At 39.3% G+C, this 26,758-nt stretch overlaps 2 protein-coding genes across 12 annotated transcripts in view; one reads left to right on the forward strand and one right to left on the reverse strand.

Moving 5' to 3' along the window:
* Positions 1 to 4,711, reverse strand: part of MARCHF5 (membrane associated ring-CH-type finger 5) — a 51,888-nt gene extending 47,177 nt beyond the window's left edge. The window contains exon 1 of one of the 2 annotated variants that reach the window (XM_008532329.2): positions 4,379 to 4,711. In XM_008532329.2, coding sequence (XP_008530551.1) covers positions 4,379 to 4,413 — 35 coding nt within the window. In that variant the 5' untranslated portion in view covers positions 4,414 to 4,711. The remainder of the gene's footprint in view (positions 1 to 4,378) is intronic. The other variant, XM_008532324.2, reaches the window with a different exon arrangement.
* The window catches only part of CPEB3 (cytoplasmic polyadenylation element binding protein 3), a 222,420-nt gene continuing 200,373 nt past the window's right edge, over positions 4,712 to 26,758 (forward strand). For 5 of the 10 annotated variants that reach the window (XM_070610334.1, XM_070610324.1, XM_070610267.1 and 2 more), the window contains exon 1: positions 4,838 to 4,979. The gene's annotated coding sequence lies outside the window, so the exon portion shown is untranslated. Of the gene's footprint in view, positions 4,980 to 26,758 lie in introns of all 10 variants that reach the window. The other 5 variants (XM_070610193.1, XM_070610223.1, XM_070610286.1 and 2 more) reach the window with 5 other exon arrangements.

A 26,758-nucleotide genomic window follows, 5' to 3' on the forward strand; every position in this document is an offset into this window, starting at 1 on the left:
GAGAAAAGCAACAACAACAAACAAACACATAGATATAGAGATTAGATTGATGGTTACCAGAGGAGAAGTGGGGAGGGAGGAGGGCGAAAGGGGTGACAGGGCACATGTATATGGTGACAGACAATGCATATATTAGTCTTTGGGTGGTGAACACAATGTAGTCTACACAGAAATTGAAATATAATGATGTACACCTGAAATTATATAATGTTACAAACCAATGTTACCTCAGTAAAACAAAAATTGTAAAAGAAATGCAAAAAAAAAAAAAGTATTGGTGACCTTCAGCATATCTTTAGTAGAGCTAAGGACAAGAAAGGGGAATGAAAGTCAAATTATAAGGAGAGATAATAAAGAGAAAATAAGAACCTAAATGTCATGAACAGGGGAATGGATTAAGAAAAAACAGAGTGGTATGGTAACACAAGAGATATTTTATAAATATATATTCTCTTTAATTGCTATATGTCACAGAATTCAAGACAGTATTAAAAAGCAAATTGTAGATTGATATATTTAAATTTTAGAAACAAAAACAAAACTACAAATTATATATGGTATATATAAAAGCATTAAACGAAGAAGACTGGAAGAATACAAACCCATTTACGACAGTGGAGTGGGGATAGAGAGAAGATGATGGAACTGGGGCTTTAGCTATAATGTTTCCACTTTTGACATACAGATGGAAGCAAATATAACTAATTGCTAACAGCTTTTAATTCCAGGTATTGGTCCGTAATTGTCAAAATGGAATAGTGATGTGATTGAGGAAAAGACGCCAACTGACAAAGAGAATGAGAAATTGCTTTAATGGAAACCAAGAGATGGTTATATAAATGAGAAGACAATATAGCATGTTCCTATCAGAATACTCTACACCCTCCAAAGGGATGTACATCTGTTGTTGATAACACCCCCATAGAGTGAGAATTCGAATTCACTTTGCCACTTCAGGAGAGGGTGGGGAGCAGATTATTTTCCCTACTTTTCCTCCCATCTGACTGTTCTGGGGATACAAGCGAAGCAAAACAACCTCAAAAAATTCCTGAGTATTTATTGTGAGATGGCATACACAAAAGTGACGTTTCCAGAAGCATCTCTCAACACGCCCAGGGTTCAAACCTGAGGTCCATTCCTGCAGTTTGTTACAATATTCTTTGTATTCTCTATACATTTAATCCTGATTTAGAGAAATATAAAAGAAAATGGGAAAGTAATTGGTGATAGAACAATATATAACAGACTTCTTAAAAACGTGTGGCAATGAAGAAAAGAGAGAAACTGACCAAGGTCCAGAGAGCCTGATATAAAGGTTGTGAGTTTATGAATGGTTATAATTTCAGGGCAACGATTCGTGACACCAAATCATTCATGACACTCGAAAACCATCTCCTTTCCTACTACTCTCAAATAATTGTTTACCCACAGCAATTTAAAAGGTTCAAATAATAAATTTACATAAAACAGTTGCTTATTATTTACAAAAATGAAAGGCAATCAAAATACATATCTACATATATATACTCTTTCCACCTACAAATATTGCAATAATAAAACTTATCAAGATAAATAATTGCTAAACTAAATTTAGTTACTTATTCATTCTATTTGACAGTTTATGGAACACAAATTTCACTAGAATTTGAGTTCCATACAAGCATTTTTGGTTATGTTCACTACCATAACCCAAAGTCCTAGAATGGTACTGGGCACATATAGCCTCCCAATATTTATTAAATAAATTCAATTAATACAAATGTTTAATAATTAATTCACTATAAAATACATAACTTTTAACCTAGGAGCAAAGAACAATATGTGTTATATATATTTCCTTAATCTTCACCAAGATAAAATCTGCATTGAAGAAATAAACATATGGGTAGGTTTCTGAGTTAAATTCTGTCCCTCAAAAATTGCCACCCAAACATCAACATCAAGCTGGGGGGAAGCCAAATTGATGGCGAGAATTCTGGGTCCTAAAAGGCTGACCATATTTTAGTCTGTTGGGCCTGTCAGTGTTTCTCAATTGAGCCCATCAAGTATCTTTGTGTTCAACTTGCATGTACAGCCAGCCCAGACTAAGATAATTAGTAAATATGAAGGAGATGGGGGAAAATTGCCACACTGGTTGGTTACACTAGAATCTTAAGTACCTTCTGTGTACCTAACATCTGAATAGCAATTTACTGTTTGATAAAGTCCTTACATGTGTTCTCATTTGATACAGTACCGTGACAGGATATTCCCATTTTATAAATGAAGATGTACAGCCTCAGAATTTAAGTCCAAAGTCACATAGCTAGTAAGTGGCAAAACGAGAATTTTGAGATTTCTGTCTCTAATGCCCAAGCTTTTCTCATTGAACTGTACAATCTCATCATGAAAGAATCCCTCATGGGTTAGGGTAGTGGTTTTCAACCACATCAAAAACATCTAGAAAGCTTTGAAAATATAGATGCGCAGGCTTCATCCTCCAAGAAATTTGTGATCTAACTGGTCTTGGGCAGAGCCAGACAGGCATTCATCTATAGTTTAAAATGCTCCCCAGGTGATTCTAACTCAGAGCCTGGTTGCAAACTACTGAATTAGACAATAAAGGTCTTTAAATGTCATCTTAAGAATCTACCTTGAAGTACATCAAAAAGGCACAGAAAATGAGGGTAAGCCATGTAGTCACCTGCTTCAGTAAATGCAGCCAGAATCTCCAAGTTTCTGTTGAGAAGTTTTAAATGCCTCACTAGCACTTCTTGGCTTTTTACTTTTATGGAAATCTCCAAAGAGCATATGAAAGCCAGGTCAGTTTTTGAACACAGAAACTCTTCTAAAAGTCACATACATAAACATGAAAGCAGCAGGTCCTCAGAGGAAAAAAAATTAATTACACAATACCCTGCATCAGAACAAGGTCTCATTTGACTGGAATTGACAGTGGCAGAAGGTGGTCTCCTCTGGGCCTATTTTAGTAGTCCAATGCAATTTGTTAGCATGCTAAATTATAACAAAAGAAAAACCTGGTAAATGATCAGTTTCCTCTAGACAACTGGGGAAAAGGACAAAAATGTTTGTGCATTTTTTCATAAAACAAATATTTACTGATGACCTGCCAAGTACCAGGCTCTGTTCTGGGATTCAAGAGAAATAACGATGAGTAAATTTCTGCCTTCCAGGAGCTTGTAAACTACTTACACAAACAAGGGTAGTCAATACAACCTGACCTGAATGCTGACCTCAAACAAGGGCTGGATTAATCACTGGGTCACCCCAACTGAAAAAAGTCAATAACATTATTGCTATCAATTTAGATGTCTCAAAATTCTAAGCTCCAAAGGAAATGTCTGTCACTCTGGGAGAAGATGTACTCTTGGATGATTTGTATTCTAGGTGTGGCAGATCTGAACAGCGTTTAACCGGGTATAATCTCAATTCAGGCATGCTTTCAACTAACATCTTATGGCTAGACCTTTACTCAGTACAAAGAGCTATCCCACATGCTGAACAGGGTGGCAGGGGTCTACTGAGAGCTATAAGCAACCACAAACACTTTGTATTAGCCTGTGGCATTGGCTATGCCAGAAGTTAAGACGTGGCTAGGGGGAAATGTGGATTAAGCCTCCAAAAACTCATGGCAGAACCCATAGACTAGAATTTGAACAGCAGAGGGCGGTGCAGCCGATTTCACAAAAAGTTTCACCGACTGGAGCCCCCCAGGAATGCGCAACCGGCCCCAGTATAAGATGAAACTTTCTCAGCGAACTCAACGAATCGTAAAATACGCTAAGCGTTCAGTGTTGGACTCATGTGGCTGTTTTCCATAACCCCTACTCCGGTCCGACGCTTAATGCTCCCTTGCGGATACTCTTGACCTTACAGTTTAGGGGTGGGGATGGGATGGGGGTAAGGAGGAATGAAGTCAGCCCATCCGGTTTTCCAAAAGAATGCTTATCCTTGGTTTTTGGAAAGAGTCTTAAAATTGTAGGGGGATCATTCCCCTGAAAGATAATCTGGTTCTTCTTGCCAGTGAGATCGCTGACAAACACGTTACAACATAGTTGGGGGGAGGGGAGAAGGAGGGTACGAAAAAAACAAACTAATTCTGTGGGTTAACACAAACCCTTCTCACTTCGAAAGGGCGTTCCAACAAAACTAGACGCCGCTCCTTAACTAAGTTTCGCTTTAAGTCTACGCACCCAGGACGCCCACTCCGTCCTCCCCCCAAGTACGGAATCCAAACTTTCTGCCCCTCACACGAGCCCCAGGCCGTGGAACTCCTCCCGGCACGCCGGGCTCCGCTGCCGAGGAGCCTCGAGGCCGGGCACGGGCAGGACCGGAGCGAGGATCCCCGACTCGCGTTCTCCCCCAAAGCTGCCTGTACCTGTCCAACATCTGCTGTAGAGCTTGGTCCGGCATCTTCCGCGGAGCCGGCGCACTCGCCTCCCCAGCGGACCCGGTCAGGGCCGGGCCCAGGGACAATAGCACTGAGAGGCGGCGAAGTAGGCCTCAGTCCGGCGGCAGCCGCGAGCCGACCACCCAGCCTCCCGGGGCGGCTCCGCGAGCCCGGCGGTGGCGGTGCGCGGCCTGCGGCCGTCCGGAGGAGGCGGAGGGGAGCAAGGAGGAGGAGCCTGGGACGGGGAGGCGGCGATCGCGGCCCGGGTTCCTGCCCGTCGGCCCGGGGTTCCGGTCCATGGACCGCGGGCGCCGAGTTGCTGCCGGCGGAGGAGCTACCTCTGTGAGGTAAGAGTCACCGCCTCCGTGCGCGCCGGGGTCACGACGCAAGGCGGCCCAGAGCAGCATGGGAGATGTAGTCCTCGGACCGTCTCCGCTAGAGGCTGCACAGCCCTCCCGGACCACCGCCGCCGCGCCAGCCGCCGCCCGGCCGGCGCCCTCCGGTTTCCTTCCTCCAGGGGGAAAAATGTCCTTTGGGCCGCCTTCCAGGAAGCAGCAGGATGTGCCGCTCCACTGTCAGTAGCAACAAGGTCAGCCCTCTCTGCTTGTTTCTTTTCTCCTCGGCTCTTACCCTCAGGTGGGACCGAGCCAGGTGAGGGGAGGGGGCTAAAGGGCCATTTCTCCTCAGGGTCCCTAGCCCCGGCCGCGGCGTCGGGACGGGCCGTGGCGGGGGCGGAGGTGGCAGAAGCGCCTTCTGAAGCCCTCGGCGCTGGGGCCAGCCTCTGCCGCGTCTGAGCCCATTTTGGGGAGTTACACAACCCCCGCACGGGGTCGGATGCTCTGGTGCGTGAGGTTTTTCCTGAGGGGCGGGTGGGCAGGGGCTGCCTTCCCACCCGAGCTTCTCAGTGTGTGTTTGCGGGGTAGGGGGTGGGGTGGGGAGAGAAAAGATTATTCTCTCCCTCTCTAGGAACCTTCTAAAATGTGCCTGGGCTTTCAAGGGCTCGCCAACAGTCTCCAAATGGAACATGTTCGTGAATAAACAGCTCTTGCTTACTCAGCTGTGGGTTGTCAGGGGTGTTTGTTTCTCTCTCTGCTGCTGATCGCTGTTAACCATTTCTAGTCGCCTTGACACCTCCAAGCAGGTGGATGTGTGTGTGTGGCGGGGGGACGAGGGGATCAAAAGGGAAAAATCATCAGTCATTCCTAGGATTATTCTCTGACGCTCTAGGGACAGCTTTGGCGGGAGGAAAGAGCTGTTGGCTAAAACGAATGCGTCTTTTGGACGACCTGTGGCGTTCTCTAGTGCTGTGATTGGTAGGACATCTGGTAGTTTTCCCTTAATTATGCCTAATTTCTACTGCAAGAGGGTTGATTTTTCTTTAAATTAAAATGTCTTTTAAGCTCTTTTTTTATGTAGAATTTTACAATCAGCCCTTAATTGTCTGTTTAAAGTTTGCTTCCTGAATATATTTGAACTAGAGTATACATTGCCAGGGAAGAAAAGCAAAAATAACATGTGACCAGAAGTTTATCTGGCCTCCAATTTCTGAAAGATGCTTTTATGAAAGGCTTGGGAAATTTACATGACTAATTATAATTAATGTTTTACCTTTTTCTCATGAAATGAAAAACAGGCCCCTGCTAGAGGAGAGAAATAAGTTCTTAATTTAATCAGAACCTTTGATATTTAAAATTCCTATTTATTGCTCCTCCTACTGGGTGAGCCTTGCCTTACTTGTATTTATCGCTTAAGCAATTGTCAGCCATAATGAGATGGATATATACACCCAGCTCAAAAAATAAAATATGATCCTAGCATATTGATTAAATAGGCTAGTGCAAACTCCATTTAGTTTTATGATTTACACTAATGGAGTTCTCACCTCATCTTAGAATTTCTGTTTGAACCAAAAATTGGCAAGTAATATGATACAGTTCTGTTGATAGCAAAGCTGCTTGCAGATTTACCTTATTATTAAAAAAAAAATTTTTATGTTAGCATTTTCATGAAAAGTCTGTTTCCTGGCTGTGTCAAAAACCCTTTGAAATAGAAAAAAACAAATCTGTTATTCGTCTTAAGAGTGATTAGTACCTGACCTAGTATTTCCACTCTTTGGTATCTACCCAAGAGGAATAAAAACATATGTCTATACAAAGACTTGTGTGCAAATGTTCTTAGCATTATTCCTAATAGCTAAAAAGTGTAAACAGCCGAAATATCCATCAACTGATGAATGGATAAACCAAAGGTGATATATCCATACAGTGGAATATTATTAGGTGATAACGAAGAATGAAATTCTGATATATGTGACGTGGATGAATCTTGAAAACATGCTAAGTGAAAGGAGCCAGTCACCAAAACCACATATTGTATGATTCCATTTATATTAAATGTTAAGAATAAACAAATTCATAGAGACAGAAAGTAGATTAGTGATGCCTAGGGCTGGAGGAGTTGGGGAGAAGTGGGGAGAGACTGCTAATGGGTATGGGATTTCTTTTTGGGGTGATGAAAATGTTCCAGGATTAGAGTGGTGATAGTTACGCTGTGTGAATTATATCTCAATTTAAGAAATAAGATAAAACAAAATTAGATTCTGGTGATGGTGGCATAGCTCTATAAATACACTAAAAACAAAATTGTATTGTACACAAGTGAATTTTATGGTTTGTAAATTATATCTCAATAAAGCTGTTAAAAGAAGTAATTAGGTCCGTATAAAATGTTCATAAGGACATCTAAAGAGAAACAGATAACAAATAATTCTTTATTATCAAACTTTAATTTTTTATATATTTAAGTTGTATGGGCAAAAATCATGATTGATAAAACTCATAAAATAAATTAATTCCTTGCCTTTGAAGTGGATGACACATATAGCCTGAATTTCAGTATTGTGTGTCAACTTTGTTTTCCTCTGCTCTTGCATTCTCAAATAAGACTCAGAATAATTGGAATTATAATTTACTCTATGTTTTTGAAGGAAAAAAGTCTTAATTACTTACATCTTACTCTGACCAAAAAAAAAAGTTGAAATGCACTCCTGCATTTTACATAGAGTTAAAGGTTTATGTAAACGATTTTTAGTCAGGAGAGTAACAACATGATTACAGCCAAAAAAATATTTTCTTCAGTGATATATTTTGAAATAGAAATTAATCTACTGAAAATATTTAAAGATTCTTTCAACTTCATAGGACAAGAGCAAGGATTGACAATGTAGAGTTATCCTAAAGAGTTATGAACTATATTAATAATTTTGTAATGAATTTAGAAATGCCTGAGTATGGAACTGCTCTAAATATGTTATGAAATTTAAATAGTAGATTGCTTTAATGTTCTTCCATCACATTTGTTTTGAATGTCTGCCTAAAGGGGCCCTGGAAGTATTCCATAGAGAAATAGTATAAAATATTCAGGTGCCCTCCAGGGAGAATTATTAGTTGCCAAATTTGGTAATAAATTGCAGGCTGAATCCACATTGCTGGCTACAGAAAGTTTTTCATTCATTCATTCAGCAGATATTTCCAGAGGACTTATGATGTGCCTGGGTATACCAGGAGCGAATTAAACTATAACTACCCTTTAAGAACATACAAACTACCTAATGATGCTTATATCTTAAAAATTATGACAAGGCCCTCACATATGAAATACAACATAATGATACAAGGCAGCATGTGATGAAGTGCCAAATGAATGGCACAGAAATACAAAGTGATATAGAAATTTAGAGGAGACTATTATGGGCTGGTGTTTTAGAGAGAGCTTTGTGAAACAAGGGAAATTTAGGTTCTATCGTGTAGCAGTAGGAGAAATTGTCTAGGTGAAGAGGTGGAAAAGAATCTTGAGTCTGGATAAGGATGAAAAGAGGTAGAAAGAGGAGTTAACCTCTGTAACGAACTGTAGGTTTCTGCTGAGTAAAAGTGAAAAAAATATGGTTGGCTGGTTAAGTAGGGAATAATTAAAAGGCCTGGAAATCTATGACTTCTTTCACAAACATTTATTGAACAGGCATTATTTGTGTGACAGGCATGAAGCTAGGCATTGGGGATGCAATAATGAGCAAAAACAAGCACAGTCTCTACGTTTGTAGAATTTGCAGTTTATAGTGGGAAGGAGAGATAATCATATAAATTGCAAATGTGCTACTTAAATGCAAATAGTGTTATGAGAGATTATAACTAGGGATTTGACCTAGACGGGGAGGTCAGGAAATTTCTCTCAAGAAATGTCTATTGTGCTGAGGCCTGAAAATGAGCAGGAGTTAGCTAGATAAAGGGAGGAGGGAAGAACATCTCAGGCCAAAGACGACCATATGCAAATACCCTGTGAAGGAAGGCCCTGAGATGAATAGGAGAAACTGAAACAAAGAGGGAACTTGGGCCAAGATGAGACCAAAAAGGTCGATCAAGTGACAGACTGAAGAACTTTGTAGGCCAGTTTAAGAAATTTTGCCCTTATCCTGGAATCCTGCTGGGAGGAGTTTAGACAGAAGAACTCGACTCCCTTCTGTAGAAAATGGGAAGTTAACTTGTAGTGGTTCCTATGAATCAGAGAATTGCCCTGGAAATTCTGATCCATGTGCCTAGAAGTTGTGCCCAATTAGCTGTTTTTTGTTTTTTTTTTTAAGAAGTTTCTTAAGTGATTATTAGACCAATGATATCTCTGCAGAAATACTGCAGTGTTTGAGAGCTTCGACTCAAGCCTGGGTTTGAGTCTTAGCATTGCTACTCAGAAGCTCAGCAACTTTGGGTAGGTTATTGAATCTCTTTAAGCCAAAGTTTCCTCATTTCCAGGGGCAGAATTATAGGACCTACCTTACTGGGTTACTGGGAGGATTAAATGAGAAGATTAGAGAGCTCCATTGGTGTTAGCTCTTTTTTTTTTTTTAAGATTTTATTTGTTTCCTTTTTCTCCCCAAAGCCCCCCGGTACATAGTTGTATATTCTTCGTTGTGGGTCCTTCTAGTTGTGGCATGTGGGACGCTGCCTCAGCGTGGTTTGATGAGCAGTGCCATGTCGGTGCCTAGGATTCGAACCAACGAAACACTGGGCCGCCTGCAGCGGAGCACACGAACTTAACCACTCGGCCATGGGGCCAGCCCCTGGTGTTAGCTCTTAATTGTTACTGAAAGTTCTTGAGTAGAGATGAGAGTGATTTAGAGGGATTAACCTTGCAGTGGTGTGCAGGGTGGATTGGAAACAAAGACAAGTTGGGACTGGGCTAGGTCTCAGTAACTTGGCTGGGGTCTGAAACTATTTTCAAAAGTTTGCTTTAACGTGGCTATAAATTCTTGAAAATCCTTAGATAGGCTAAGTAGTTCTCAACTAGATAATGTCCTGGGGCCTCTCTAAAGGACTTTTACAGGAGACTTTGGTCCCCAGAATACATTTTACTGGCTTAGCATCTACAGAATTACTTTGAATTGACTTTTTCTGAATTCTGGAAAGAGGCTTCACTGGCCACTTATAGAGGACAGTCTAAAACCTGTCTATGTATGTTCATTTGCTACTCTGAGAATAGAATCCTAACAGCTTATATCCACTCTAATGGAGTAGATATTTACAGAGGGTAAATAATTTTACAAAAAATCATCATCCATCAATTTGCCTTCTCCTCTTCCTCATAAATATAGTGGAAGACCCATTACTTTTTATTATTCTTGCTTAAATTCCTCTCTGTGGGTTATGTGTTCCTGAGATATGCCATGTTGTATCAAGGGTAGGCAAAAGTCACAGGATCACACACTACATTTCCCTTCTTGTATCTTGTTCCTGGAGTATCAATTTTATGAGAAAATCTATATATGAAGAATTATTTTCCGTTTTAAACAAACATGAATGTCATAGAGCAACAGTTCTCAAAGTGTGATCTAGCAGATCCGTAGGGCTCCCTGAGAACCTTCCTTTCAGGGGGTGTGTGAGGTCGAAACTATTTTCATAAAACTACTAAAACATTATTTGCTTTTTTCACTGCATTGACATTTACACTGATGGCACAAGCAATGGTAGATGAAACTACTTGTACCTTAGCACCATTACAGGCATTAGCACCAAACTGTACTAATTTTATATATTCTTCACCACTATGCACATGCAGTAAAAACAAAACAAAAGTTCACTTAAGAATGTCCTTGATTAGGCAGTAAAAAATATTCATTTTGTTAAATCTTGACCCTTGGATACACATGTTTTTAACATTCTGTGTGATGAAAAGGAAACATGTATGCTTCTGCTGCATCCAAAGTATGATAGTTGTCTCAGGGAAAAACTCTTACATGATTGAGATGCAAACTGAACTGGCTGCTTATGGCACACTATTTTTACCTGAAAGACTGACAATCAAAATTTTAAACTTTTTTGCTGCAAAGGATCCTGTTAAGAAAGCGAAAAGACATCCCATAGAATGGGAGAAAATTTTTGGAAATAATATATCTGAAAAGGGACTTGTATCTGGAATATATGAAGATTTATTACAACTCAATACATAATAGGCAAATAACCCAATTAAAAAATGGACAAAAGATCTGAATAGACGTTTCTCCAAAGGTATACAAATGGGCAGTAAGCACATGAAGAGATGCTCAACGTTAGCCATCAGGGAAATGCAATCAAAACCACAATGTGATACTACTTTACTCTCACTAGGATGGCTATAATAAAAAGATGAATAATAACAAATGTTGGTGAGAATGTCAAGAAATCAGAACTCTAGTACACCGTTGTCAGGAAGGTAAAATGGTGTGGCCACTTTGGAAAAACAGTCTGGCTCTTCCTGAAAATGTTAAACATAAAGTTTCCGTATGACCCAGCAATTCTACTCCCAGATATATACCCAAGAGAAATGAAAATATATGTCTACACAAAAACTTGTACATGAATGTTCATAGCAGCATTATTCATAATAGTCAGAAAGTGGCGGGGCCGGCCCCGTGGCGGAGTGGTTGAATTATTGCGCTTCCCTTCGGCAGCCCAGGGTTTTGCTGGTTCAGATCCTGGGTGTGGACATGGCACCGCTTGTCAGGCCATGCTAAGGTGGCGTCCCACATGCTGCAACTAGAAGGACTCACAGCTAAAATATACAACTGTGTACTGGGGGGGGCTTGGGGAGAAAAAGCAGAAAAAAAAAGTAGAGCAACCCAATTTTCATCAGCTGTTGAATAGATAGATACAATGTGGTACGTCCGTACAATGGAATATTATTCAACAATAAAAAGGAATGAAGTACTGACACATGCTACAACATGAATGAATTTTGAAAACATTGTGCTAAGTGAAATAAACCAGTCTAAAGAGCGCATATTCTATCATTCCATTTATATGAAATGTAGTAGGTAAAAATAGGTAAGTCCACAGAGACAGAAAGTAAATTAGTGGTTGCCTAGGACTGGAAGATGAAGTTTTGAGGGGGGAGGTGACAACTAAAGTGTACAGGGCTTTCTTTCTGAGGTGATGAAAATATTCTAAAATTGATTGTAGTACTTGCACAACTCAGTGAATGTACTAAAAGCCACTGAATTATACACTTTAAATGGATGAATTACACATATGGTGTTCAAATTATATCACCACACAGCTGTTATTTAAAATAACACCAGATAAAACCTTTAAATACATGATTAGTAGACTGATTTAATAACTTATGACATATCCATATAGCATAATACTATATAGCTGAGCTATTGAAACAAATAAGATATTTCTATATAGGCCATAATGAAAAATTGCTGAAGATATAGTAGTCATAAGTTAGGATTTTTTTGTTCCATAGAAATCAGCTCTAGCTAATTCAGCCCTGCTAGGGGACATTTGTTAATGTCTGGAGATGTTTTTTTTTTTTTTTTTTATTAATGTTATGATAGATTACAACCTTGTGAGATTTCAGTTGTACAGTTTTGTTAGTCATGTTGTGGATACACCACTTCCCCCTCTGTGCCCTCCTCTCACCCCCCCTTTTCCCTGGTAACCACCGATCAGATCTCCTTATCAATATGCTAATTTCCACCTATGAATGGAGTCATATAGAGTTCGTCTGTCTCTGACTGGCTTATTTCGCTTAACATAATACCCTCGAGGTCCATCCACGTTGTTGTGAATGGGCCGATTTTGTCTTTTTTTATGGCTGAGTAGTATTCCATTGTGTATATATACCACATCTTCTTTATCCAATCATCAGTTTCTGGGCATGTAGGCTGGTTCCACGTCTTGGCTATTGTAAATAATGCTGCGATGAACATAGGGGTGCAACGGACTCTTGAGATTTCTGATATCAGGTTCTTAGGATAGATACCCAGTAATGGGATGGCTGGGTCATAGGGTATTTCTATTTTTAACTTTTTGAGAAATCTCCATACTGTTTTCCATAGTGGCTGTATCAGTTTGCATTCCCACCAACAGTGTATGAGGGTTCCTTTTTCTCCACAACCTCTCCAACATTTGTCGCTCTTGGTTTTGGATGTTTTTGCCAATCTAACGGGTGTAAGGTGATATCTTAGTGTAGTTTTGATTTTCATTTCCCTGATGATTAGCGATGATGAACATCTTTTCATGTGTCTATTGGCCATATTCATATCTTCTTTTGAGAAATGTCTGTTCATGTCCTCTGCCCATTTTTTGATTGGGTTGTTTGTTTTTTTGTTGTTAAGCAGTGTGAGTTCTTTGTATATTATGGAGATTAACCCTTTGTCGGATAAGTGGCTTGTAAATATTTTTTCCCAATTAGTGAGCTGTTTTTTTGTTTCAATCCTGTTTTCCCTTGCCTTGAAGAAGCTCTTTAGTCTGATGAAGTCCCATTTGTTTATTCTTTCTATTGTTTCCCTCAACTGAGGAGTTACAGTGTCCAAAAAGATTCTTTTGAAACTGATGTCAAAGAGTGTACTGCCTATATTCTCTTCCAAAAGACTTATTGTCTCAGGCCTAATCTTTAGGTCTTTGATCCATTTTGAGTTTATTTTGGTGTGTGGTGAAAAAGAATGGTCAATTTTCAATCTTTTGCATGTGGCTGTCCAGTTTTCCCAGCACCATTTGTTGAAGAGACTTTCTTTTCTCCATTGTAGGCCCTCTGCTCCTTTGTCGAAGATTAGCTGTCCATAGATGTGTGGTTTTATCTCTGGGCTTTCAATTCTGTTCCATTGATCTGTGGACCTGTTTTTGTACCAGTACCATGCTGTTTTGATCACTGTAGCTTTGTAGTATGTTTTGAAATCGGGGATTGTGATTCTGCCAGCTTTGTTTTTCTTGCTCAGGATTGCTTTAGCAATTCGCAGTCTTTTGTTGCCCCATATGAATTTTAGGATTGTTTGTTCAATTTCTGTGAAGAATGTTCTTGGGATTCTGATTGGGATAGCATTGAATCTGTATATTGCTTTAGGTAGTATGGACATTTTAACTATGTTTATTCTTCCAATCCATGTGCAAGGAATGTCTTTCCATCTCTTTATGTCATCGTCAATTTCTTTCAAGAAAGTCTTGTAGTTTTCATTGTATAGATCCTTCACTTCCTTGGTTAAGTTTATCCCAAGGTATTTTATTCTTTTCATTGCGATTGTGAATGGGATTGAGTTCTTGAGTTCTTTTTCTGTTAGTTCATTGTTAGTGTATAGAAATGCTACTGATTTATGCACGTTAATTTTATACCCTGCTACTTTGCTGTAGTTGTTGATTATTTCTAATAGTTTTTCTGTGGATTCTTTGGGGTTTTCTATATATAAGATCATGTCGTCTGCAAACAACGAGAGTTTTACTTCTTCGTTACCTATTTGGATTCCTTTTCTTTCTTTTTCCTGCCGAATTGCTCTGGCCAGCACCTCCAGTACTATGTTGAATAGGAGTGGTGAAAGTGGGCACCCTTGTCTTGTTCCTGTCCTCAGAGGGATGGCTTTCAGTTTTTGTCCATTGAGTATGATGTTGGCTGTGGGTCTGTCATATATGGCCTTTATTATGTTGAGGTACTTTCCTTCTATACCCATTTTACTGAGGGTTTTTATCATAAATGGGTGTTGGATCTTGTCGAATGCTTTCTCTGCATCTATTGAGATGATCATGTGGTTTTTGTTTTTCATTTTGTTGATGTAGTGTATCACGTTGATTGACTTGCGGATGTTGGACCATCCCTGTGTCCCTGGTATAAATCCCACTTGATCATGGTGTATAATCTTTTTGATGTATTGCTGTATTCGGTTTGCCAAAATTTTGTTGAGGATTTTTGCATCTATGTTCATCAGTGATATCAGCCTCTAGTTCTCCTTCTTTGTGTTGTCGTTGTCAGGTTTGGGGATCAGAGTGATGTTGGCTTCATAGAATGTGTTAGGGAGTTCTCCATCTTTCTCAATTTTCTGGAACAGTTTGAGGAGAATAGGTATTAAGTCTTCTTTGAATGTTTGGTAGAATTCTCCAGAGAAGCCGTCTGGTCCTGGACTCTTATTTTTGGGGAGGTTTTTGATTACCGTTTCTACTTCCTTACTTGTGATTGGCCTATTCAGATTCTCCATTTCTTCCTGATTCAGTTTGGGGAGATTGTAGGAGTCTAGGAATTTGTCCATTTCTTCCAGGTTGTTGAATTTGTTGGCATATAGTTTTTCATAGTATTCTCTTATGATCTCTTGTATTTCATTGGTATCTGTTGTGATTTCTCCTCTGTCATTCCTAATTTTATTAATTTGCGATTTCTCTCTTCTTTTCTTGGTGAGTCTGGCTAGGGGTTTGTCAATTTTGTTAATTCTTTCGAAGAACCAACTCTTTGTTTCATTGATCCTTTCTATTGTCTTTTTTGTTTCAATATCGTTTATTTCTGCTCTTATTTTTATTATTTCCCTCCTTCTACTGACTCTGGGCTTTGTTTGTTCTTCTTTTTCTAGTTCTGTTAGGTGTCGTTTGAGGTTGCTTATGTGAGCTTTTTCTTGTTTAGTGAGGTGAGCCTGTATTGCGATGAATTTCCCTCCTAGGACTGCTTTTGCTGCATCCCAAATGGTTTGGTATGTCGTGTTCTCATTTTCATTAGTCTCCAGATAAAATTTGATTTCTTCTTTAATTTCTTCAATGATCCATTGTTTGTTGAGAAGCGTGTTGTTTAGTCTCCACATTTTTGCACCTTTCTCTGCTTTTTTCTTGTAGTTGATTTCTAGTTTAATAGCATTGTGATCAGAAAAGATGCTTGATATTATTTCAACTCTCTTGTATTTATTGATGTTTGCTTTGGTTCCCAAAATATGGTCAATCCTTGAGAATGTTCCATGTGCACTTGAGAAGAATGTTTAACCTGCTGTTTTTGGATGAAGTGTTCTATATATATCTATTAAGTCCATCTGGTCTAATTTTTCATTTAATTCTATTATTTCCTTGTTGATTTCTGGAGATGTTTTTGATTGTTACTCTAGGGGATGCTACTGGCATCTGGTAGGTAGAGACCGGGGATGCTGCTAAATACACTGTAATGTGTAGAATAGCCCTTCACAACAGAGAATTATGTAGCCAAAAATGTCAATAGTGCTGAGGTTGAGAAACCCTGAGCCAGCTTAAGCAGAAGGAAGTTCATTGGAAGGATATGAGTGAGCTCATACGATTGAAAGTAAGGCAGGAGAACCAGGCTGGGAACAGTCAAGTAGCAGCCACCCCAGAGAATCTTGGTAGCAGGAACATTCCATGCTCTCATGTGGGTTCAGCGCTAGAATGAATGAACTCCAACTGTTTTTATTCTGCTCACAGTTCAAAATCTAAGGAGGGAACTTCTAATCAATCTTCCTTGCTGCTTGGCTAAGGGAGGGCAGTATACCTTGAATGGAGACAATTCCTCAAAAGGAAGGAAGTACATTCATTAGTAAACACTTATTGATCATATACTTATGTTCCAGGTACTCTTTAGGTGCTGGGGATAGAGTAGAGCAAAAGAGACAAAAACACCCTCATGGAGCTTATATTCTTATGATACTAAGTTAGGGCAAGTCTTTAAGAAATAACATAAAGAAGGTAAAATAGTTGCCAAACACCAAAACCAATAAATACTACCTATGTGTTAAGTGAAAAAATCAGGGAGTAGACAGTATCTATAGTATTATCCCATTTACTTTGTTTTTCTAACTTAGCATGTGTATATAAGGAGATTTCTAGAATGACACATAGGAAATTGCTTTTTAGAAAATATTACCTCTGGATGGTGAGACTGAATAAGAGACAAGGAGACTACTTTTCATTTTATTCCCTTATGGTGTTTTCATTTTTCACGACAAGTGTGTATTTTATAGTTAATTTTTTTTTTCCTTTTTCTCCCAAAGCCCCCCGGTACATAGTTGTGTATTTTTAGTTGTGGGTCGTTCTAGTTGTGGCATGTGGGACGCCGCCTCAGCGTGGCCTGATGAGCGGTGCCATGTCCACGCCCAGGATTTGAACCGGTGAAACCCTGGGCTGCTGCGGCGGAGTGCACGAACTTAACCATTCGGCCACAGGGCCGGCCCCTATAGTTAATTTCTTAAAATTAAATTTAAAAAGAAAAAAGAAAAAATCCCTAGTGCGAGGGAAGAATGATTAAAAGCTTTGAAAAAGTCACAATATTGTATTGTTTTGCTTATAATGAAAAAACAGAAAAGACATCTGACTGGAAAGTGTGACCTGTAATCATTTAACAAAGATTTGTTGAACATCTAGCTGTTTTAGATCCTTTTTGGAAAAGGTGGAATATAAATAAATAAAATATCTAGCAGTAGCCATGTGTGAGCCACTCTGTAGGGTGCTGTATTTGGGAAGGGATGGAAATTTGAAAAATATCTGACAACTGCCGTCAGTGGGCACTTGTTGACATTTACTTATTGAACACCAAATATGTGGCATGTGCTGGGCCCTTTACCCACCTTAAATCCTAACAACCACCTTATCAGATAGATGTCTATGTCTCCCATTTCAAAGATGAGAACATTGAATATTAGGAAGTTGAAGTAATACCAAATAAGTGGCATAGCTGACCTTTGAATCCAAGTATATTTGACTTCACTGGAGAACAGTATATGAGTATGTGAATAGTTAAATAAAAGTAAAAAAGAAAGTGACTTATTACAAAAGCAGTGACAGGACTACTCATGCTTAATTTTTGAAGAATTTTACAGATAAATACCTCAGAAACTTAGAGAAGGGCAAAGAAGTTGCTGCATATTGGAGTGGTTTGAATTGGGTCTTGAAGGAGGGGTATATGGATATGTAAAAAGAAAGACAGAATGTCAACCTTTACTGAATGTCTTCTTGAAGTTAGAAACACCTCACCTAATCCCCAAAGCCCTTTATTGAGAGGTGAGCAAACAGAGGCCTCCCCTTACTCTCATCTCTTGTCAGGGATAGGCAATTAATAGGCATTAATTTTTGGCAATCTGATAGGTGTGAAATAAAATTTCATTGTTATAGTCAAGTGTTTACCTCTATTTTATAGCTTCTGGGTATCAAGTCTTGGGTAAGAGGAATTAATGATAGAAGAGAAAGTGTACATAATAAACTAATAGACCAGGATACACCCTTTTAGGAGAATAGATATTCAACATAAGTAGTTTTCTTCTACTTAGGGAGTTTTAGGCCTTTATGAGGGAATTATGTCTAATTTGAGACCTTACAGCTGAAATCTCAAGTTGGTAAGTCTGAGGAAGATCACCATTCAATCATTTATTCAACATCATTTCTTGAGCTCCAACTATGTAACAGACACTGTAGGAGATATTAGGGATACAAAGATGTGAATAATACACTGTACGCCATTCTTGTCATCAGACTGTTTGCAATTTAATGGGAGAGACATATTATCATATATTTACAATATATGGAAATCTGAGTCAATATATATGTACACATTTCCAGAAACCCAGGAATCCTCCTTGAGTCATCCTTCTTCCTTACCTCACATCCTTGCCCTTCAGTCAGTCACCAAGTAGGGTCCATTTATCTCCTAAATATCTCTCAGCCCCATTTATTTGTTTCCATTCTCCTTGCCTTCACCCTAGTCCAGTTGACTGTAATCTCTTACTACTTACCAGTCTCTTAATTGGTCTCCCCACATTTGCTTTCACCCCCTTCAACTGATTTGATAATTGGCCTCTCCAGTCTGCTCTTTCATCTTTTGACTCCCCAGTAGAATGAGCTTTTAAGAAATATAGAACTGATTATGTTATCTGCTTAAAATCCTTCTATGGCCTGTTTAAATTCTGGTGAGAACAAGCCAGCAGAAAGCATGAACTTAGCAATTTTGGAGAAAGGGGGAACATGAAGGCAGGGACAGGACCGTACCTGTTTTGTTCATTATTCTATCCCCAGTGCTTGGCACAGAGCCTGGCCCATAACAAGTGTTCAGTAAATATTTAGTAAATTTTTAAAAAGAGACACTTTTCATTTTTCACCACGAGTATGTATTTTATAGTTAAAAATTTTTTTAACTAAGTTTAAAAAGAAAGGGGCCGGCCCCATGGCTGAGTGGTTAAGTTCGCGTGCTCTGCTTTGGCGACCCAGGGTTTCATCGGTTCAGATCCTGGGTGCAGACATGGCACCACTCATCAGGCCACACTGAGGCGGCATCCCATATGCCACTACTAGAAGGACTCACAACTAAAATATACAACTGTGTACTGGGGGAATTTGGGGAGAAAAAGCAGGAAAAAAAAAATATTGGCAACATTTGTTAGCTAAGGTGACAATCTTTAAAAAAAGAAAAAGAAAAAAAAATCCTTGTTGCAAGTGAAGGATGATTAAAAATTTTTTAAAAATCAAAATATTATGTTGTTTTGCTTATTATGGAAAAGCAGAAAGAAACATCTGACTGGAAAGTGTGACCTGTAATCATTTAGCAAATATTTGTTGAACATCTAGCTGTTGTAAGCAAATATAAGGTTAGAACGAACCCTATGGTGTTTGATTAGAATTGGAGGTATCAATACAAAGTCATGATTTTATAGATATAGATATATAGATAAACACACAGATGTGTACATACATATACTTTTTAGATTTATCTGCTGAGAGGGCCCAAGGCAATGACACCACTAAACCAATGAGTATACTTAATGCTATCTCCAGTAAAGGGAACCAAGGCTCTTTGGAGAAATTGCTAATTCCAGACTAGGACAAGAAAAGCACATGAATCTGCAGTGCCAGGAAGTAGGATGTGTTCAAAAAATGATAGGTCTGTGTCAAAAGGATCTAGGAGTCAACTTGAAGGGACTCCACTAGCCAAATCAGGGACATTTTGAATAAGAAAATAAATCATAATAGTAATGAATTACAACCCATAGCATAAAATATGAGTCCATGAGTCTATACTGATAAAAAGTGAGTGAGTGAATCAGGGGAGAAGGAAAAACTCTTCCTAAAAGTAGCATTCCAGCTAATGTAGAAATGTTGATGAAAATAGCAAATCACCATTTGGAAACACCACAGGAATAATTGATGCAAGAATCATTAATGGATGCTAAAATTCATGTGTGACAGTATGTTGAGAAAGAGGATATTCACATAGAAAGTATCTTCCCAATGACATTTAAGTTAAAAGGGAAAATGGTAGCTTTGCAGTGGAGAAATCTAGCAGACACTACCTTAACCAAGTGATCAAAGTTAACATTACCACAATGGGACACATCGTGTTCCACATCATGTTCCTTCTGAAATGATGCACTGAGAAGGACACTATCGCTTTTGTGTTATTACTGTCAAAAATGTATGACCTGAATTTCACCAGGAAAAAACATCAGATAAACCAAAATTGAGGGACATTCTATCAAGTAATTGGCCAGTGCTCTTCAAAAGTGTCAAGGTCATAAAAGAGACTGAGGAATTGTCCCCTATTAAAAGAAACTGAGGAGACGTGACAACTAAAAGCAATGTGTGATCTGGATTAGATTCATAGAAGGGACGTTAGTGGGCGAAATGGTGAAATAAGATCTGTAAAATAGATAATAGTATTGAATCAATGTTAATTTCCTGATTTTGATAATTATACTCTGGTCATTTAAGATGTTAAAATTTGGAGAACGTGGGTGAAAAGTGTAGGGAATTCTTTTTTGTAACATTTTTGTGATTCTGAAACTATTCAAAATGAAAAGTTAAAAAAAAATTTTTTTTGAAAGATTTTATTTTTTATTTTTCCTTCTCCCTAAAGCCCCTCAGTACATAATTGTATATTTTAGTTGTGGGTCCTTCTAGTTGTGCCATGTGGTATGCCGCCTCAGCATGGCTTGATGAGTGGTGCTAGGTCTGTGCCCAGGATCCGAACTGGTGAAACCCCGGCTGCTGAAACGGAGTGCACAAACTTAACCACTTGGCCGTGGGGCCGGCCCCAAAAACCCACTTCTATTGGCTTTGTATTGCCCCTGCTTACTTTACCAGCTCCCTGTCCCTGCTCTGGCTTCCCAACTAAACCCTGAGCTCTAGCATGCTGGCTACTGGCTTCTTTAGTTCCTTGAATATACCATGCCTCCTCCTCTTCAGAGCCTGAAGGTAGGAAGAAGCATGGTGTTCTCTTTGCATGGAACATACTTCCTTTCAACTTTATTCTTTTGTTCTTTAAGGCTCAGCTTACTTTAGAAAACCCTCCCTGACCTGCTAATCCAGGTCCCAACATCATATAAGATTTCATAACATCTGGTACTTTTTCATAGCATTTTTATCACAACTGCCATGAAATTATTTATCATGGAATTGACTAAAGTCTCTCTCACTCACTAGAAATTAATGTTTATAAGAGATGGAAAGATTGAGTCTTCTTGCTCAATGTTGTTTCCCTAATGCCTTTCACAAGCTCTCAATGACTCTTTGAGGAATTAATGCAAGTCATGCAACGGAACATCCCCTTATTCCCTGTAACAACTTGGATGAAACTGGACACAAGAGACAGTTTGAGTTTGGAGATGAAGGTGGGGACCAGAATTGGTGGCAGTGACAGAAAAGGATAGATGGAGGAGTCTTATCACAGAACGAGCCATAGGACTTGGTAAAGGAGAAGAGAGTCAAAAATGACTCAGATTTAATCATCAGCTGCATAAAGGTACACAGTTGAAATGATACTAGAGTCACTGATTCAGCAGTATTTTTTTAAAGTATGTTCCTAAGTATTTGAACATGGTCTATAATTTTAATGAAAATACTAATTGGCGTGCTAATTCATTTTTTTCTTTTTTGAGGAAGATTAGCCCTGAGCTAACTACTGCCAGTCCTCCTCTGTTTTGCTGAGGAAGATTGGCCCTGAGCTAACATCCATGCCCATCTTCCTCTACTTTATATGTGGGATGCCTAGCACAGCATGGCTTTTACCAAGCGGTGCCATGTCCACACCCGGGATCTGAACCGGCGAACCCCGGGCTGCCGAAAAGTGGAACGTGAGAACTTAACTGCTGTGCCACTGGGCCGGCCCCCTGATTTTGTGTACTAAAAATACTATATACCCATGGTACAGTAGTTTGTGCCATAGTAAACATTAAACAATAAAAATAACTATATGAGAATACTTGAATATCCCTCTGTAGTGGATACTGTGATCCTCTCTTCAACTTACATCCTCTCCTAATGGCTAATGTACTCCTCCCTAAGCTGCTGGGAATTTAGCTCCTCATGGCAGGAAGCTTTTTTTTTTTTTTTTGCTGGGCATTTGCCTTAGGATTTGGGGAACTGCCTCTCTCTATGCTCCCAGGAGGCCACAGCCACTGGCTGGCTGACTTAAGATACAAAGAGCCAGCTTCCTTGCCTCATTCGAGGATAAGTCTCTGGACTGTCCCAACTCTAGAACTCATCACAGGATTGGCTGAGTACTCAATTGCAACCACTTTGGGGGGCAGTGTCTCCCTCTGACCCTTCTTGCGTTTCTCTTTTCATTGCAGGTGTGTTTGCCACTTGTGTCCTGCCCCCAAAAATTATTTGCATGCAAAATTTGGCCACAGAATCTGTCTCCAAGGAACCCAGCCTATGACACTCTCTAATCTCCCTATGCCCTAAAGGTCGCCATCATTGGAACCTCTTTGTGTGTGTGGCTGGGTTGTTTTTTGTTTTTCCCAAAACTTAAATAAATCTTTACAAGTATACAAAAAAAGTGCTCAAATTAAGTGTGCACCTTGGTGAATTTTCAAAAATCCTCAGTAGTATTTTTTTCAAAGAAAGAACCGGAAAATGAGTTTGGATAGTGTAAGAACCACGTGAGTTTACAACTTCCTCATGGTGAAAACTTTGAGGGGGAGGATGCTGCCAAGGGGCATTGGAAGTGTTTCAGATTTTAAAATGGCAAACGGTTATCTTTTGGTTTACTGAAGTGCGTTCTGAAATGAGAGGAACATTCTAAGTACACTTTATTATACATTTAGGTGAAAGGGAGAAAATAATGGGTATCAGGAACCAGATGAAAAACTGTAAATAGTTTTTTTTTTATAGACATTTTATTTTTTATTATTATTTTTTTTTGAGAAAGATTAGCCCTGAGGTAACTACTGCCAATCCTCCTCTTTTTGCTGAGGAAGACTGGCCCTGAGCTAACACCCACGCCCATCTTCCTCTACTTTATATGTGGGATGCCTAGCACAGCATGGCTTTTGCCAAGCGGTGCCATGTCTGCACCTGGGATCCGAACCTGCGAACCCCAGGCTGCCGAGAAGCGGAACTTGCGAACTTAACCACTGTGCCACCGGGCCGGCCCCAAAACTGTGAATTGTTTAACCAGGAAGAAAGAGGAAGAGATAAACTTTCTGAAAGTCAAATATCTATACATCAAACATGTCAAAACATTGCTAAAAATTCAACTAACCAAGATTTTCCTATGAATCAAACTTTTAATAGTCTTTATAGCTCAACCTAGCTCTTTATACTACTCTTTTGATTTTAAAGTAAAATTTTAAGAATCCTTCCATGATTTTGTTCATCAAAGATAAGCATAGCTTTCAGTGAGGGTGGTCAGTTCACTTTCTGTTCAGTTCTTTCTGTCTCTACCACCACCACCACCCTCATCCTCTTCTGCCTGGATGCTACTATAGCTGGCCTCCTAATCAACTCTCTCTGTTTCCCCCCTTACCCTCACCATGGTGTGTTCTTCACACAGAAACACACTGGTCTTTTTAGAGCATAAATCAGATCATGTCACTGCCTTGCTTAAAATTCTCCAGGGGATTCCCATCACAGTTAGAAAAAATCCAAAATCTTAACTTAGCCTCAAAGGCCCTACATGATCTGGTTCCTGCCTACCTTTCAGACTTCATCTTGTACCACTTTCCTCCTTGTTTACTTCCCCTCTAGCTACAATAGATTAGATGTTCCTCTAAAGCAGGGATCAGAAAACTAAGCCAGGTGCCAAATTTTGCCAGAAGTTTATTTTTATATTGCCAGAGAACTAAGATTGATTTTTACATTTTAAAGGATTGTAAAACAACTATAGCAACAAGAACAAAAACAAAGAAAAATATGCAACAAGAGACCTTATATAACTTGTAAAGCCTAAAATATTTACTATGCGGCTCTTTTACGGAAAAAGTTTGCCAACCTCTCCTCTAAAGGCTTATTCTTGCATTAGGATCTTGACATTATCTGTTCTTTCTGCATTCTCTACCACCAGGCTTCACATGGATGGGTCCTTTTAATTCATGTGTGAGCTTAATTCAGGGGTCACTTCGTCATTGAGGCCTTAATGACCATCTAGTCTAAATACTCTACCAGATTCTCTCAATCACATCACCCTTTGTTCTTTTTAGCGCTTATACTTGTCTGACATTTTCTTATTTACTTTTATTTTTTCAGCAACCTTCCCCCCAACCCCACACCATGCAGGAAGATCTTGTCTTATTTACTACTTTTGAGTATTCTTGATCTTGCATTTAGATGGAAGAGAGGAATAGTGGGTGTTGGGAACCTACTGCATAGTAGGTGCTCAGTAAAAGTGTTGAATGAGTAAATTTGCAGATTACTTCTGCATATGAAGTTTAGGTCTTCTGCTTTCTTTTTTGTTCTCTCTGGGACGACCCTAAAGTGCTAAGTGCAATGAAGAGCCACTTTAGAAAGAAGAGGCAAAACAATATCTCTCCCTAGATAGAAGAGATAGACCTCTCTTTTCTTTCTCCTCCCTCTCCCTGGGAGAGGCCATTGCTAGAAGAGTGAGATGTTTCAAACGGATGTCTCAAGGACTTATTTAAACAAAGAAAGAAAGAAAGAAAACCTTTCTTCCTTTCCTCTTTTTCTTTTGAGAGAGGAATTTTTCAGAATGATAAGACTAGTTGAGGTCTCATTCTCCAAGAGGTTTGAGGCTTTTGAGTGAAGACTTTGGGTGGAGGCGTCTGCTTGGGAGATGGATTTAAAACTCAGAGGAGCCAGGTGTGGGCTCAAAAAAGAAGCTGAAAATGATCTGAATAGGTCTTGTTCTAGGTGGTCAGGTATGGGGGAGAAAGATAAAGGCCCAACAACCATAAGTCCTGGATTTTTCTGTAGTTTAATCATTTTGGATTGTCGGACCACATGTTTTGACTTTTGATTTAGAGAAAACATGGTCACTAAAAGAAGAAGCAACGGGAAGAAGACTGATTGTAAAGAAAGTGTGGGCACTGATGTTAGTCCTCTGGGTTGTGCCTGGGTGTGGCAAGAGGTGAGGGATAAGAGTTAAGCTTTAGAGCTTGAGTTTTGGAGTCAAAAAAGACCTGAGTTTATTCACCCACTAGTTATGTCATCTTGGGCAAATTATTTAGCATTTTTAAGCTCTGGTTTCCTTATCTGAAAAATGAGAAGAATGATAGCTTCTATCTTTTCGGGTTATTATGGGGATTAACTGATAAGGCACATGAATTGCCTCTCTAGATGCCTACATAGGCAAGTGATCAGTTGGTATAAACATCATCATCGTCATCATCATCATCATCACCAGATGATGAAGAAATTCTCTCAATCCACAGGTTTTGAAACTAATAATTAAAAAGAAAATCTGTATCCTGTGGCAGTTTAAGGATATATCCCAGTGTATTCTGTTTCCATAAATAGGGAATAAAGGATAGGGAAAGAGGTGGGATAAGAAATGTCTGGATAGCAAGATCATTGTTGCTAGAAGCAGCATAGGCTTACCACTACTTATTTGACTCCTAATATTAAGTGGAAAGCAGACAAGGAAATCTCTACTTAAGTGTAGACCTTCCAGATAAATGCATCTGCATGTCAGTATTGGCTTTGGATTTCATACATTCACCTTGAGTGCTTTACAGTTTATTAAAAATGCCCTCATACACACTAATATAATTCTGATTATTTTGATAGGGCAGCTGTTATTATCATTTCTATTTTATTCTAGAGGAAACTAAGACTGAGAAATTGAGAACATGGGTTTTAGGGTCATGTTGCTGGTGTTTGAAGCCTGGCTTCTCCACTTCCCAATAATGTAGCCTAGGGTAAGTTACTTGAACTTCCAAGAACCTCAATGTCTTCATCTGTTAAATGGGGATAATGAAGGTACATTCCTCTTAGGATTGTGTGAAATTATTCATCATGTAAATAAAGTACGTGGCATGGCAAATAGTATGTGCTCAGTAAATATTTGTTATTGTTATCTCCCAGGGCCAGGCAGCTAATAAGTGGGTAGTGCTAGTATCTAAATTTAGATAATTGGATTTCATATCCCATATCCTTTCCACATACCACCTCCCATAATATTAATAATGTTGACTCCCTGCCGCTGTGATGCTGTCATGATCCATTAACATTTAGGGAGGTGGTCTAATTTGTTTTTCCAAAAGTGGTAGGAGATCTACCTAAAGTATCCCTCTTGATTCAGTTGGCACACACATCTGCTTCTCATCTTCCTCAATAAGAAAGCAGCTATGGCTTCAGGACAGAACTACACCAAAAAGCTCTTGATTTTGGTTCAGCTGGTTGGATCAAAGTGCTAAGAATACCAGTCTGCCACATGAGAAGACAGAGGTAGGCTACATTAAATTGAACCAATGGGAGACTTGTAGTGTAGTTGAAAAAGCATGCTGATTAGTGAGTTGGAAGACTTGAATTGTAATCTTGGATCCACCTCTTATCTTGTAACATCTCTGAGCCTGGGTTTTCCACATCTTTACCGATTTTTTATTTTTTCTAGCTTTATTGAGGTATAATTGACATCCACGTTGTTTTTTTTTTTCTGAAGATTGGTCCTGAACTAACATCTGTTACCAATCTTCCTCCTTTTTATTTTCTCCCAAAAGTCCCAGTATATAGTTGTATGTCCTAGTTGTAAGTCATTCTAGCTATTCTATGTGGAATGCTGCCGCAGCATGGCCTGATGAGCAGTATGTAGGTCAGCGCCCAGGATCCAAACCAACGAACCTCAGGCCACTGAAGTGGAGCACGTGCACTTAACCTCTCAGCTATGGGGCTGGCCCCTGACATCCACATTTTTTTTAAAATTTTT

This window comes from Equus przewalskii, chromosome 1 (assembly GCF_037783145.1).
Source record: "Equus przewalskii isolate Varuska chromosome 1, EquPr2, whole genome shotgun sequence".
Lineage (NCBI taxonomy): Eukaryota > Metazoa > Chordata > Mammalia > Perissodactyla > Equidae > Equus > Equus przewalskii.